The 15,877-nt window shown below is 44.2% G+C and overlaps 2 protein-coding genes and 1 long non-coding RNA gene across 9 annotated transcripts in view; 1 reads left to right on the forward strand and 2 right to left on the reverse strand.

The window, feature by feature from the left end:
* The window catches only part of ENTREP2 (endosomal transmembrane epsin interactor 2), a 363,839-nt gene that overhangs the window by 102,829 nt on the left and 245,133 nt on the right, over window positions 1-15,877 (reverse strand). The gene's annotated exons all lie outside the window — the stretch shown is intronic.
* NSMCE3 (NSE3 homolog, SMC5-SMC6 complex component) lies at window positions 562-2,130 on the reverse strand. The gene has a single exon (XM_067699072.1). It carries the CDS (start codon window positions 2,035-2,037, stop codon window positions 1,198-1,200), a length of 840 nt encoding a protein of 279 aa, XP_067555173.1. The 5' UTR covers window positions 2,038-2,130; the 3' UTR covers window positions 562-1,197.
* On the forward strand, window positions 2,235-14,236 carry LOC137203289 (uncharacterized). Its single transcript, XR_010933026.1, has 3 exons — window positions 2,235-2,413; window positions 13,015-13,154; window positions 13,940-14,236. It is a non-coding gene; the product is annotated as an uncharacterized lncRNA (long non-coding RNA).

Consider the following 15,877-nt stretch of genomic DNA (forward strand, 5'->3'; position numbering starts at 1 on the left):
AATAGTCATATTTTTGAACCAGTAATTCCAATTCGAGGAATGATTTAGAACAAGATAATGAAAGAAAACCTTTAAAAATTTTTTTTAACTGCTCCAGACCAAGAATAAACAAATTTTAAGGAACAAAGTAACAAGTAAAATCCCCCACAGCCCCGGACTGTGCCAAGATCTCTAGGTATACTTCCCTATCTGATTATCACACTACCACACACGACAACATGCATCATCAACCCATTTTACAGGTGAGGAAAGGTCTGTATACAACCTAACCTGCTTAAATTCCTACAGCCAGTTATGCAGAGGGAGGCTCTGATCCCACGTAGTCTGATTCTCAAGTAGGTATGGTTAATCATTAACACTTTTCTGTGACCCACAGAAAGAAATATATTTTACATCATGATCCAATATGCACACACACATAAAAATAGAGCAACTTCCACAAAACACTATTTACCTGAATGATACGTGGTAAAAATTTTCTTTTTTTGTTAAGATGCTGTTTTTCAGTAATGAAATCTTCTCATGACTTACGGTTAAAATAAGTGCACAATGCTTACTTGCTTCAAAAATACAGTGTTTATTATAACTATAGTAAAAAAACCAAAGAAAACAAAACACAAAAAAAAAAACCCAGAAAAAAAAGGAACTAAATGGTCAGCCACACAAAAACTTATCTGGAAAAAATACAATGCATACATTGCTTAGAATGACTCATAACACTTACACACATGGGAAATATGTTTTTAAAATGGCTATGCTAAGATAAATAGAGATATAGGCAGTTACATTTTAGTTTTCAATTTATAGACTTTTATTTTTCCTTACAGAGTTGAGTAGTCCAGAGCCCAGACAAGAGCCACTTCGTTTTATTTCCCTGGTATGAAAGCAACTTAGTGACGTGTTCTTTCTTTTAAATGTCTATTTCCATAACATGGTACAAAACTTTCCAATTCGCTTTATAAAGCTAGCAAGATTTTTATACCAATAAAAAAAATACAGACAGTAAGACAAACCAAAACAAATCATCCCCTAATATTTTTATAAATGAAAATTCGGAACCAAAGTGACTTATAATATCACAAGAAGAAAAGATTGCAAACACATCCTAAAACTATTACACACATTTAAGGGTTACAGCAAGATGCTCCCTCCCACCCCCAGCCCTTCCCCAGGGTCTCTCCGAGTCTGTCTCAGGTTTCAAGAGGAAGGGGCTGGGGTTGGGGCCGTGCCCTCGGTCTGGGGTCTGGCCCTGGCCTCCTCCTCCGCCAAAGCCTCACAGTACTGCGCCGGCCAGTCCTTGGGATCCTGATTGTGGACTTTGGCCACGAACTTGAGCACCTTCATCTTGCTGGTCTCCAGGTTGGTGCGCGGGCCCCACTGGAGCTCGTAGTCCACGGGGTCCGTGTGCGGGATGCGCCGGTACTCCAAGTACCGCTGCCGCACGAAGTCCTCGGTGATGAGCTTCTTCGGGTCCCCGAAGATGAGGTGCTTCTTGGTGGGGTGCACCCCGAGGCGCCGCAGGAAGTCCCAGACCTCGGTCTCCTTGATGCTGTTGCCCTTCATGAAGATAAGCCCCAGCACGATCATAAGCAGCCCGGTGGTGGGAGTGCCCTGGTCGCCGCGCATCTCCGCGTCCTCCTCCACCGGCTCCAGTGTGTTGACCAGGATGTAGGTGTTACTCCGGGGCTCCAGCTCCACCAGCCGGTACCCAAACACGTACTTCAGGCGCTCGGCCGCCCGCCGCAGCAGCTCCTGGAGCACGTCCTTGTAGTCCCCGACCACGTGCCGCAGGATGTCGGTACGACGGATCGGGATCTTCCTCTGGTCCTTGATCAGCAGGAACTGCACCAGCTCCGCCACCTTCAGCTCCAGCTGCTTCTGCGACCGCGGCCCCGGCGCGGGGGGAGCCTCGGCCCGCCGGCCGCCCTGCGACGCGGCGCCGCCCGGCCCGCGGGACGTGCTCGGGGCCTCCTCGCCGCCGCTGCCCTGCTCGGCCTGGGTGCCGGCGCGGCCCCGGCTCTTCGGCTTTTGCGACATGTCGCGGCGGCGGGTCCCGCGCTACGCGAACACCCCGCAACTAGCGGCTGAGGGGATGAGGGTCTGCGCGTAGCTCCTCCTGGCGGCCCTGGGCGGGGCCGGAGAGGGCGCGGTTGCGTCACAGAGGCTGCGCGCTGCGTCAGGGGGCTGCGCGCTACGTCATCGAGGCCGCGCCGTGTCTGGGGGTCGGTCTGGTTCGGCTGGTGGTTGCGCGGTGGCGGCGTCTCCGCGCAACCCTGCGGGTCCCAGCCGTGTGTTTTATTAGAATTAAGTGTCGTCCTTACGAAACCCTGAAGATAGAGAACAGGAAGCAAAGGTCCTGAGCGAGTGTGCGGCTCAGCTCAGGACCGCACAGCTCAGGCCAGATCCGTAGAAAGTATCGAGAGCTCTGAAATCGGGACAGTTTGTAGGTGGAGGAGACTCCCAGGAAGAACGTGGGAGAAAAATAAGGCTAAGAGCGTGGAAGGGAAGTAAAAGCATTTCTTTCCCCACAAAACTGGGCATAAAAAGGATAAAAGACCCTGAAGACTAGTTTGCCGTCGCCAGCCGCCCCCCCCCCCCAACCATTTCCTACCAGTAACTTTCTCTAAAGCCCCTGAGTCTGTTTAGAAAGAATGGTAAAGGCAGCCTTGCCTCGCAAGCAGGGCTTTCCCCATCTTTTCACCATTTTAGCATTGATACTCTGTGCATAATAAACTCCAGCCGGACAGCTGCGTCAAAGCCATCCCAGAAAGCACATTTTAGTTAGGTCCGGTGAGTTTATCTTTTGGAAAGCACATGCTCATGGAAATTGCCTGGGCCCACACCACAATTTTTGCAGAAACGGCTAAGAGAACGCTACCAACAGAGAAACGTGCTCTCTCAAGAGATTACCGTTTAATTTTGGGCATCCCTGATCAAGAATTGCAATCATGTGAATCTCTTAAATGTCTTAATATATCAGCCTTAGGACTCAATGAGAAAGAAATGAGAAAGAAAAGAGAACCCAAGGGTATCATCCCTCATAATCTGTGACGTGCACTTTATATAAATAGATACATTTTTAAATTGTGCAACTCTAATAGCCAGTGTGAGTCATTCCATTAACTCATACCATTTGCAGTCTGCTGCCATTACTTCCACAGAGCTCAGCAAATGTGTTCCTTTTGTATTAACTTACTTGCAAAGAAGAAACTGAATTTACCTCTCTTTTTTAAAAAAATATATTTTATTTACTTATTTTTGGCTACATTGGGTCTTCGATGTGGTGAGCGGGCTTTCTCTAGTTGCGGTGAGAGGAGGCCACTCTTCATTGTGGTGTGCAGGCTTCTCACTGCAGTGGCTTCTCGTTGCACAGCACGGGCTCTAGGCACGTGGGCTCCAGTAGTTGTGGCACGTGTGCTCATTAGTTGTGGTGCACGGGCTTAGTTGCTCCACGGCATGTGGGATCTTCCCGAACAAGGGCTCAAACCCGTGTACCCTGCATTGGCAGGCGGATTCTTAACCACTGCGCCACCAGGGAAGCCCCCTCATTGTAGTTCTGATTTGCATTTCTCTGATGATTAGTGATGTTATGCATCTTTTCATGTGCCTCTTGGCCATCTGTATGTCTTCTTTGGAGAAATGTCTATTTAGGTCTTCTGTCCATTTTTTGATTGGGTTATTTGTTTTTTTAATACTGAGCTGCATGAGCTGTTTGCATATTTTGGAGATTAATCCTTTGTCCATTGATTCGTTTGCAATTATTTTCTCCCATTCTGAGGGTTGCCTTTTCGTCTTATTTATGGTTTCTTTTGCTGTGCACAACTTTTAAGGTTCATTAGGTACCATTTGTTTGTTTTTATTTCCATTACTCTAGAAGGTGGATCAAAAAAGATCTTGCTGTGATTTACATCAAGGAGTGTTTTTCCTATGTTTTCCTCTAAGAGTTTTATAGTGTCCGGTCTTACATGTAGGTCTTTTAGTCCATTTTTAGTTTATTTTTGTGTATGGTGTTAGGGAGTGTTCTAATTTCGTTCTTTCACAGGTAGCTGTCCAGTTTTCCCAGCACCACTTATGATGAGACTCTCTTTTCTCCATTGTATATTCTTGTCTCCTTTGTCATAGATTAGTTGACCATAGGTGCATGGGTTTATCTCCGGGCTTTCCATCCTATTCCATTGATCTATGTTTCTGTTTTTGTGCCAGTTCCATACTGTCTTGACTACTGTAGCTTTGTAGTATAGTCTGAAGTCAGGGAGCCTGATTCCTCCAGCTCCTTTTTTTTCTCAAGATCGCTTTGGCTATTTGGGGTCTTCTTCTCCATACAAATTTACACATCCAACATATTAGGACAGCAAAACAAACAAAACTGAGCTAAACTAAGCAAGTGCTGGGGAGGATACAGAACAACTGCTAGTGGGATGTAAACGTCACTCAGATAAACAGTTTGGCAACATCTTACAAAGTTAAAGTTACATTTACATCTGACCCAGCAACCCTACTCCAAGGTATTTCACTGAAAAACATAAAAATTTACATCCATACAAAAACATACACACAAGTGTCTATAGGAGCTTTATTCATAATCACCAAAAGTGGAAATAAAGCAGTATTTTAATGGGTTAAGAGATAAAGCAGCTGTGTTACATCCATACAAATGAATAGCACCCAGCAATAAAAAGGAACACAATTACTTATAGGTACAGCAGCATGGCTGAGTCAAATGCATCATGCTAAACTCATGAAACCAGTCTCAAGAGAGTACGTTTTGCATGAGTCCATGTAGATGACCTTCTGGAAGAGGAAAAACTACAAGAATGGAGAACAGATCATTTGTTTCCAAGGATTAGCAGTGGGGTCAAAGACTTGACCATTGCAATGTGATGATCACGGGGCCCAGGAACAAGTGTCAGGACTGCCAAGCAGTGTGGCGGGTACGCTGTGGGCTGCTGTCACAACCAGGGCCAGTGATCCTTTGGGACGGGAAGTGGTACCCAGCCTGGGGCAAGTGGGGTGGGTACAGGCCAATCGTGGGAGGCCCAGTGCTCAGGGAGCGTAAGCATTCAGTGGAGGGAGTAAACTGGAGTCGGGGTGACCCGGAAAATCTCCAGGACTACAGCAATCCTTGGTGATGGAAGCTGGGGACAGAGCACGTGGCGCTTTCCAAATACAGGGGCTTAGGGCATGAGCTTGCTCACTTGAATATTAAAGGAAATGGTGATCCTGTATGGCTGGAAGACTTAAGACACCAAGATAGTCACATTTACCGAGAAGAAAGAGGTATCTTATTTCAAGGGAAAAGCTAAATATAACCAGTGTAGAAGACCATGTGACAATGTCTTCTTAATTAACTTTTAGAATTCAGCACATTTCTAAAAAGATAGACTTTTCTTTCTGATCACACTAAGCCAATTTTTAATACTTGTCTGATATTTTTTTCCCAAGAGGAAGTTCTATCAAAGGACCTGAGACCGACAGAAAAGAAATTGGCAAATATTCTTTTTTATTTTTAAGTTCATTTGCCAAGAACCCAGCTGTTTAAAGCAGTAGTTCTCTCTAGCTTTCTGTAACTAAATGAGAACATTAAATTTCAAATGTATCTCTCTCCTAAAGCCATACAGGGTACCCTATCCTTTCTTCTATACAAAAAATATAGGATGATTACTTGCTCAGACAGAATGAAAATTTGAACAGCCACCTTGTAAAAATTAATAATATATGATTTTCAGCTAACATATAAAAATACTCAAAGTTGAATAAAATAAAAGTCAAGGGACTTCCCTGGTGGTCCAGTGGGTAAGACTCCACGCTCTCAATGCAGGGGGGCCCAGGTTCGATCCCTGGTCGGGGAATTAAATCTCACATGCATGCTACAACTAAGACCTGGTGCAGCCTAAATAAATAAATAAATACTTAAATAAATACATAAAATTTTTTTAAAAAAGAAAATACTTATAAAAACAAGTCAAATAAAATACTTGAATATTTAAATAATCTGAACATACTGATCACTCCCATTACCGTTATCATAAATACCACTTGACAGTGAAAAATTAATATTAATAAGCTGGGTGGTTTGTAGATGAGACATTTAGACACAGATTCTTCCCACTGGTGTTTATAATCCAGCTTTGGGTGAAATATAAATATAGCAAAAAAACATAAAAGGAAGAAATCATATTCAGGGAGAAAACAACTTCCCTATTGCTATAGACTGAACTGTGTCCTCCCAAAATTCTTACGTTGAAGTTCTAACCCCCAATGTGACTGCATCTGAAGATAGGGCTTTCAGGAGGTAAATTAAGGGTAGATGAGTCATAGGGTGAGGTCCTAACCTGGTAGGATTTGTGGCCTTTACACAGAGGGTAAGAGCAAGAGAGTATGGCCTCTCCACGGGCACCCAAGGACAGGCCATGTGGTGACTCGGCCAGAAAGCAGCAAGTCAGGAAGCGGGCTCTCGCCAGAACCTGACCAGAACTTTGAGACAATCCACATCTGTTGTTAAGCCACCCCGTCTGTGGTGTTTTGCCATGGTCGCCCCAGCTGACCAAGACATCTACTAAGGAGTTTTTATTTATCCTATTTTAGAATAATACCTTTGGTTAAATGTCAACTAATGAGTGATAATGTTTTTACATATTTCTGTGACTTTTCTGGGAGACAAACAGTTGAAAATTATGTAAGTTTCTTTCCCCAAGATCCCTGTCTACAGATCACTTCTTTTATATACACTGTAACCTCAACAATTACCACCACCACCCCGAACAAAAATTTGGACCCTCTGATGCTTGTTTAAACACGGGGTGACTTGTTTTGACACTTTTTCTAAACTCACTCCTGGTAAAGGCTGGTCACAGACAAAGCAGAGAACTCTTCAAGTCTCAGCCTCAAAAGCTCAGTGACATTACCTCAGGCAGGTCAGTGTCACTCAAAAAGCATGGTCTGGGGCCCAGCTGTCACCCCTCGCCCACTGGCTGACCCAGTGGGATCACCTCCTTTCTCTCTGACCCCGTGTCCTCTTCAATAACATGGGGATCAGAGCTTTCCTGGGGTCAGTGGGAAGGTGAAAGACACAAACATAAAGCGCCTGGGGCAGTTCCTGGCACAGAGTAGGAAGCGATTTCTAGAATGATTGACAGTGTTACAAGAGCAGAAAATGCACTCGGAGAGTAGTCATGGATTCGAGCCTGGTTCCCAGAGTAATTTCTTTAAAGAATGTCTTCAGCTCTTGTCTCCCAAAGCCTGCTCACATGTTGTGGGACTGTCAACACCATCACGGTAATTGCCGCCATGGCCCGAGGTCCCCTCCCGCCCTTCCTCACATAGGTAGCATCACACAAAGAGCACAGGCTCCAGACCAGGACTCTCTGGGTCCAAACCTCTGTGCCTCAGTTGACTCACCAATAAAAGCTGTTTGATAGGAATGCCTATCACACAGGATAACGTGAAGAGTTTAAAATGGTACCCATTGAGCCCTCTGTATAGCCTGGTACAGGTGGTCCTCTGTGGATGTCCACCTGGCCTCTGCGGGTGACCGAGGTGCAAGGACCCCCCCCACCCCGCTCGGGTTCCCTCCCAGGTCTTCTCCGTGGAATGCAGGCCCACAAGCCCCAGCTCCTCGTGAAACCTACAGGGCAGACGGCTCAAGAGATCAACCAAAAAAGGAAAACAGAGGCACAGCGTTCTCTCTGAACTGAGAGGGGCCTTGGGGACAGAAATAAGTGGCAAAACAGGAGGTCCCAAAGGCTCCTGACTCCTGCCCTGCCCTCATCTTCCAAGGTAGCCGTGAGACAGAAGGTAAGCTGGCAGCGTCCTGAGAATTCTCACCTGCAAGTCACTCTAGGGAAATCCCTTTGGAATAGAGGCTCATATCGTGCATGTATGAGCTCCACAAAGGAAGAAGGGCCAGGACGGAGGGCCGGGCCAGTGCTTGTGGGGTGGGACCTGCCCGGCTTGCCCAAGGGGACAGTGCTTGAGTTTCTGGGAGGAAAATAAGACCCCGGGGCCTTCGCAGCGGCGGCCTCGGTGTTTTGGTCTCCCCACCCTCTCCTGGGGGTAGAAACCAGGCTGGTGGAGAGCCACAAATTTGTCAGCATGCAGGAGCCCAGGAGCACAGGCCAGAGCATTGCGACAGAGCGCTGCCAGGTGCACCTCCAACAGATACGCTCCCGCGACAGCACAGGTAAACACACAGGACCAGAAAAACTGCGAAACAGCCTGACAACTGACCAGAAAACAGACACCAAGAAACGTAAGCTCCCAGAGCACCACACGGAACCCCAGATCCTAATCAGAACATCAATCCAACACCGGGAGGACTGGAGCTGATACACGGGGAGACAAGAGTCAGAACTGAGGAAGCCAATTACAGGGTGAGAATTAGACCCGCATCGTCATCACACAGCTAATAAACAACTTGGAAAGTGAGGAACCGAGCAGATGTGAGTGACAATCTCAGTAACACCGGGGGTAAAGTGTGAGATCGCCACCTTAACTGTGTGGAGGAAGAAAGAGAGAGGTGATAAAACAACGAACAGGGTCTGGGGGGCACTGGCAGTGTTCTCCCTTCACTCTAGGAACTAGCGTGTCTTCTTGGGAAGGAGAACCAACCTCAAGTTTAGAAGTAACTTTGGTCTCACATCAGTGCTTCTTCTGTTAATTTCAAATAAAAACAACTGTTTAAAACCTAGACAGTGTCATTCCCTAGTAGCTTCTGTCTTTTACCAGCATATGCATCCAGGGATTTCTCAATTTATAGACACTGAATAGGAAAGACTGACCATTTCTGGGTGGTATCAATACAACTCTGTTAATTGCTTTTGCTGTTGTCATTTTCTGTTGTGCTTAGTTTATTAGAAATGTGCATGGGTTTAATATTTTTTAATGTCACCATTAATGTAAAAGGAAGACAATCCACTCAATGTTCCTTCGATAAACATATCTGTTGAACACTGTAAAGCTGTGAGCCAGACGAAGAGCTCGCCCAGCTGCAGGTAAGATCAGGGAAGCTGGCAGATTCGGGAAGACAGAGGCTAATCCAAACGCAATTCATTCTGGAAATGCAAGCGCGATTTAACATTAGGAAATACAGTCCATCACATGCGTAGAGCTGAGGAGAAAAATAACACGAGCATCTCAGGGATGCAGAAAAGCTATGCGATTCAGCATCTGTTCATATGAAAAACACTCAATAAAATAGGAATTGAGGGAAAGGATGAGTCTATCCCAACATGATAGAAGATATATGTACATTTACAACATAACCCTCAGCTCGAAAACCAGCATCTTAATGAACACAGGAGAACGTGAGGCTTTTCTGCTCTAGTCTGCAGCAAGACAAGGGCACCCTCCATGTCCATGACTCTTCAGCACCGAGTTCGAGGGATTCACCCATTATTTAGACAAGAGAAATAAACTGAAGGCATAAAGACTGAGAAAGAAGAGGTTAAATTATCCTTATTTGTAGCTCATGTGCTTATACATGTGGAAAGTCACGAGTCCTTGTGCCAAACAAGCACACACACACACACACACACACACACACAAACAGGAAGAAAACTTAGTTTTAAAAAACAGCTTGTAAAATAAATACACAAAATCAATAATGTTCATTCACACCAAAGACAGCAGTTGGAACACATAGCTGAAGACCACATTTACAATAGCAAAATAGGTAAATAAGTACTATCACTGGAGACTTGAAAAGAAATGTCTAAAGCCTGTATAAACAAAACTGTGAAACACTCAGGAAGAAAAAGGAAGTCTGAATAAGTGGAAAGATATGCCATGTTCCTGCACAAGAAGATTCAACATCACATAGATGTCGATTCTCTCAAAGTTAATCTACAAATTCAATATCATATCAATTTAAAAATCACATCATTGTTTCCTAAAGCCAGGCAAATTGATTATACAGTTCATTTAGCAGAACAACCAAGCCAGAATTGCTAATGAAACCTTAGCAAAGCAGAACAACAAGGAAGGCTAACCATACCAGATACTATAGTGTATTATAAAACCTCTATTATCCAAACAGCATAGTGATGGTGTATGGATTCACAGACCAATGGAAGAGAATCTAAATATCCAGAAATAGACCCTTTGTCTGTGGAAATCTAGTATATGATAAAGTTGCCATTTAAAATCACTGGGGGAGGACTTCCCTGGTGGCTCAGTGGTTAAGAATCCGCCTGCCAGTGCAGGGGACACAGGTTTGAGCCTGGGTCTGGGAAGATCCCACATGCCGCGGAGCAACTAAGCCTGTGCGCCACAACTACTAAGCCTATGTGCCACAACTACTGAAGCCCGCGTGCCTAGAGCCCAGGCTCCCCAACAAGAGAAGCCACCACAATGAGAAGCCCGCACACCGCAAGAAGAGTAGACCCTGTTCGCCCCAACTAGAGAAAGCCCATGAGCAGCAACGCAGACCCAGCACAGCCAAAAATAAATAAATAAAAATTTTTTTTAAATAAAAAGAATTGTTTAAAAAAAATCACTGGGGGAAAAAACGGACTTTTTAATAAGTGGTATTGATATAACCAGGTAGCCACATAGAAAAAGAAAAATATACATCTGTTTTGCACAAATTATATCAGGATTAATTCCAAATAGGTCAGAAACTTGAGAGAGGGAGAGATCCCATTTAATATTAGAAGAGAACAAAGAGTTCTTCCCTCTATGACCTACAAATTGAGAAACTGCACTATTACTCACACTCCAAAGCAATAAAGACTGATACATTTAACTACATAAAATAAAAATCTTTACATGTCAAAACCCCACCAGAAGTAAATAAAAAAGACAAATGATACATTAGGGAGTAGGGTGTAACTTGCATCACAGACAAAAGCGTAACAGCCCTCCGTATAAAGAGGACAATGCAGCTGTAAGAAGGATAGGAAATATCTCTGTACAGAGACCAACCCCCAGGATATACCTTAAGTTACAAACCAAGGACCAGGACAGTAGGACAGTGCGTGTAGCACGCACATATACAGGCAGTGTGCGGAGAGTGCACATGCTCGCTTATCATTTTTAAATGAAAGCATAGGGACTTCCCTGGTGGTGCAATGGTTAAGACTCTGAGCTCCCAATGCAGGGGGCCCAGTTCAATCCCTCGTCAGGAAACTAGATCCCACATGCATGCTGCAACTAAGAGTTCACATGCCACAATTAAGGAGCTGGCGAGCCACAACTAAAGGAGCCCGCGAAGCCGCAACTAAGGAGCCCACTTGCTGCAACTAAGAAGCCCACTTGCTGCAACTAAGACCCGGTGCAACCAAATAAATAACATAAATAAATAAATATTTAAAAAAACAACAAAAAAGCGAAAGCATAAAGCCAAAACCTACGAGTGGTTGCTCTGGGGTGGGGGTGAGGGTGGCAGTGGCGGGGGGCAGGGGCATGGAGACATAGAAACAGAATAAACGGGACAGGGATGACAACTAGAATCCTCCAAAAATCCTTTGTTGTACAGATTTGACTCTGTAACAGTAAATCATAAAATGAAATTCAATCAAAACATCTCTAAAATCAGAACAAAATGAAACAGACCAGTATACTGGGTTGGCAGCTTAACTACAGAGAATGGTTTTATAAAGACCGTAAAATAAGTAATTTCACTGTATCTCTCTAGGAGTGTACATCCTGAGAGATAATCAAGGGATATGTGGGTGCTACAGCCCATCTGGTCCAGCAAGAAAAGATAAGAGAGAGAGATTTAAGTGACATAACAACCAAATACAAAAAGACAGAGGGACACAGACAGATACAGTTAGAGAAATCGGAACATTGCATAGTTGATGATAAAACAAATCACTGGTATTTATTGGGTGTGTTATTGGCATTGCGGCTATTTAATTTTCTTTCAGAGATACATACATACTTCAGTGTTTTGAATGAAATAATATGATGCTCAGGATTGCTTGAATAATCCAAGGGAGAAATGGTAGGGGATAGTGGGGAAAGAATGGCCAGGAGTTGTTGTAGCTGAGTGATGGGTGCACAAAGGTTCAATGCATATTATATTCTTTACCCATGCATATGTTTGTGCATATTATTAATTATGCCTGTGTCTGTGCATAATTATCCACAATTAAACATTTTTAAAAAACATGAAAAATGAAGGTTCAGATCTCAGCTCTGCTAGTTAGTCATGTAGCCAAGTTTTTAGAATGTCCTATGTTTTGGGAACCACAGTTCCTTCATTTTTAAAAGAGGGCTCTTAAATTGAAGTCAGAAGGCAAATTAACAACATAACCAAGGCCCATCATGGAGAAGAACTGAACTAAGGCTAGTTATTTTTTATATTTATATGAACAAAAAACAAATAAATACGTAAGTATAATTCTGCCAAATTACTAAGAACATTTTACTTAACACAAAACCAAAGTAAGATTGCAAATGATGCTTTCAAGGGGAAACAAAGAATTGAGCATTTCAGTTTCATAATTACACAAAATAGCAATGCTATAATAGGACTAAATTGATGCCCAAATGTATCTCTCAATTATTGCCAAACTCAAATACCAGATGCAATGCACTAATTCTGAGTAACATCCATAGAACTACATACAGCTATTACCATAAATAATATTAAATTTGTGGGACCACAGATGCTATACTAAGTCTGATGTGCCTAAAACTTTGCTGACATATTCTGCCCTATTGTTTCATAAAAAACCACAGTAATCAGATTAGGTTAATTATCAAGCCACAGACAAAAGATTCTTCCTTTTAAAATACCCGGGTAAACAGAATAATTTAAAATGAAGAAATATTTTAATAAAAATAGACAGGGACAGACCTCAAAGCATTAAGGAACTAGATCTGTACACTCTTGGGGTTTACATTCAAAGACTCAATCAAATTTAAACTCATCACTTATGCAAAACGGAACACGAATCTCCCATTAAAATTATCATAACTGCTGGCTTGTTAAAATACTCAAGTGTATTACACATACCAGAGGAAAATTCAATATTATATCATTCCAATAATGTTTCTCTTTTAATGCAGAAAACATGGGGTTCGACCATAAAGCAATGGGAGATGCTACAGATTCATGCAAAATTTCCTTTCCTGTTTTAGAGGGCAACCACTCAAGGAGGCAGCAGGTGTCACAGCAGCAAAGTCCAGAACTGCCACACCTGTGACAGGTATGGGATGGCGAGAAGGAGGAGTCCAGCCTGATCCACAGAAAAGACCCGAGGTTGATGTCTGGTGAATAAAGGGGACCAGGCCAGGCGTCCTCCTGTGATGCTGCTGTGGGTGTGGCTTTTTCACCGTGGGAGGGCAAGTAATTTTAAAACCATGTGAACTCACCTCCCAGCTGCCTTCTTTTGAAAACAGGCTCTCGCTGGGTTTATCAATCGCCCACCCAAACCTGGCTCTCACAGTTAGCACATAACTCCTGATTTCAGGTGTAAATTTTCATAGTTTCCAGACAGCTGTTCATACATTGATGGCAAGTTCTCCACACACTTGGAGTAATGATGCCTTCCTGTCAGTTGGCTCAGTGTGAGAGATGCAAACCAGCAAAGATTAGGGGGAAACCAGTGTCTGGATGCTCGCTCCACACATCTACTGTCACACAGCCCTTTCCTCTGCAAAACTGATACCAAGAGAAGCCAATTTGCTAAGAATCACAGGTAAAATTAAAACCTAAAATTTAACCATATGCCCCCTAAAATACCTATTCTATTTTTTGTTAAAGCTATGAAAAATAATTATTCCTCACTTCTACATTCGAGCTGCATCCTCAAACTGAGGGAGAATCCTGCAGGAAGGTGCTAGAGTGTAAGCAGCATTGGGCAAGAAAGAGCTCTCTGCAGGAGGCCCCTTTGTCTTGTCACCAGCCTTAAACCAGGCACCCCCAGGCTCTACTCATCTCCGGCCCAAGCACACCTTTCAAATCTTGGTAACCTGTCGGTTCTTCCCGTAGATCAAAGACGTAGAAATGAAGAATAAGTAATTAACCGATGACCAGATCTCTTCCCTAGCTTCCCCTTCAGTAATCACGTGAACAGAACAAACTGTGTGAACAGGATAGCATCACGAGGATTGACAAGCCTGCACACGGTGGGGAGGGTGATGGGTCTGACGCCCCCCCCCCCATGTCTACGATTAACTGAGATTACTTCCTTTTTTCCCTTTAAAACTTGCATGGCCGAGCAGAATCTTCGGAGGTGGTTTTGGGGGACACTGAGTCCACCATCTCCCCAGATTGCCAGCATTCTGATTAAAGACAACTTTCCGTTCTACCAACACCTGCCTCTCTTGAGTACTGACTTTTGAGTGGTGAGCAGCTGGACCTTATTCAGTAACAAGAGAGCTTCTCATTGCTCCCATGGTCACTGAACATATCTGAAAACAGTAACAGCAGCCTCCTTGCTTTTCCTTTCACATGAATGGAAAAAGGAGGTTGTGTGGGGGTTTTCCACACCCGCAACCAGTTCTCCAACTCTCAGACGCCAACTGGGTGTCCCACAATTCCAGTCAATTCTGACACTAACTAACCAGAGTTCGTGCGAGCTCCAGGGTTCAGGGCTCAGCCCCACACCACTGCCCCCACCTCGGAAGTTAGTCCTGAGACCTGGGGCCACCTGTACTTCTGGCTCCAAATCAGGGGTTCCCATAACCCCTGCTGAGGTTCAGTAATTTGCTAGAATGGCTCACAAAACCAGGAAAACAATGCCTCCTGCTTTATTATAAAGGATACAGCTCAGAACAGCGAAATGGAAGAAACACATGACAAGGTGCGGAGGGCCTTGGTGGGCGGCACAGAGCTTCCATGCCCTCTGTGGGTGCGCCACCCTCCCAACACTGCCACGTTTTGACCAACCCCATTATTTAGGTTTTTTTTAATGGAGGCATGATTGATTAAATCACTGGCCATTGGTGACTGAACTCAATCTCCAGCCCCTCTGCTGTCCCAGGAGGCTGGGGTCTGGGGCTGAAAGTTCCAATCCTCTAATAATAGCTTGGTCTTTCTGGGACAGCCCCCATCCTGAAGCTGTTTAGAGGACCCCAGCCAAGAGTCATCTCATTAGCAGACAGAAGTCACTCATCACTCAGGAGACTGGAAAGGTTTTACTCAGTGCCAGGCACAGTGAACAAAGAACAAATGCATATATTTATTATACTGCACAGGTCTCCCAAGTTGTTTCAACCCTCAGGTTTCTCCTTAGAGACTAGTGGAGAGAGACTAGTAGAAAATCTGGGCCAAACCCTCCTTCAAAGCACTAACTAGTTTTTTTAAACAAGAAGCTCAGACAGCTCTAGTCTCCTCTGCAGTAAGACAAGGATGTTTAGGTTGAGTGAATTACAAGATCACCAACTGTTGAAAAACTTTCTGAATTCCCAGCTATCCAAACTAATTCCAGCCATGCATTTGACAGGGGAGCATGGGAAGGGCACTTCCTGACCCCATGCCCCTCTGGCCTTCCTGTTATACCTAAGGGGGGGATTAAAAGGCTAAGACACATGCACAGGGCCACGGCCCATAGGAGCCTGAAATCACAGAATGCTTTCCCCCAGCCCCATAAACCTCCCCACGATATTAACATGGCTCCAGTACCCTTACGGTGGATTTTAGCTGAAAGAGCTTGCAAGACACAAGGAGCGGTCCTTAGGGAAGTCCAAGCCCAAGGGAAACAGATGACTCTGAAGCCTCTGGCACCTCCAGCAAGAACAAACATCAAACAGAAACCAAATCCCAGCCCTGTAAACATAAAATCTCACATTTACGGCCTACTGACCTCAGCTCTTATTACCCAATACACTATGTTAGTTTTTCAACAGAAAATTACACAGCAAGAAAAAAGTCTAAAGAGACAGAGCAAACAACAGAACCAGATTCAGAAATGGAAGTGATTTTGGA

Source organism: Pseudorca crassidens, chromosome 1 (assembly GCF_039906515.1).
Source record: "Pseudorca crassidens isolate mPseCra1 chromosome 1, mPseCra1.hap1, whole genome shotgun sequence".
Classification (NCBI taxonomy): domain Eukaryota; kingdom Metazoa; phylum Chordata; class Mammalia; order Artiodactyla; family Delphinidae; genus Pseudorca; species Pseudorca crassidens.

Coding starts and splice junctions, on each gene's coding strand:
- NSMCE3 (XM_067699072.1), bottom strand. CDS start 2,037: ATGTCGCAAAAGCCGAAGAGCCGGGGCCGCGCCGGCACCCAGGCCGAG.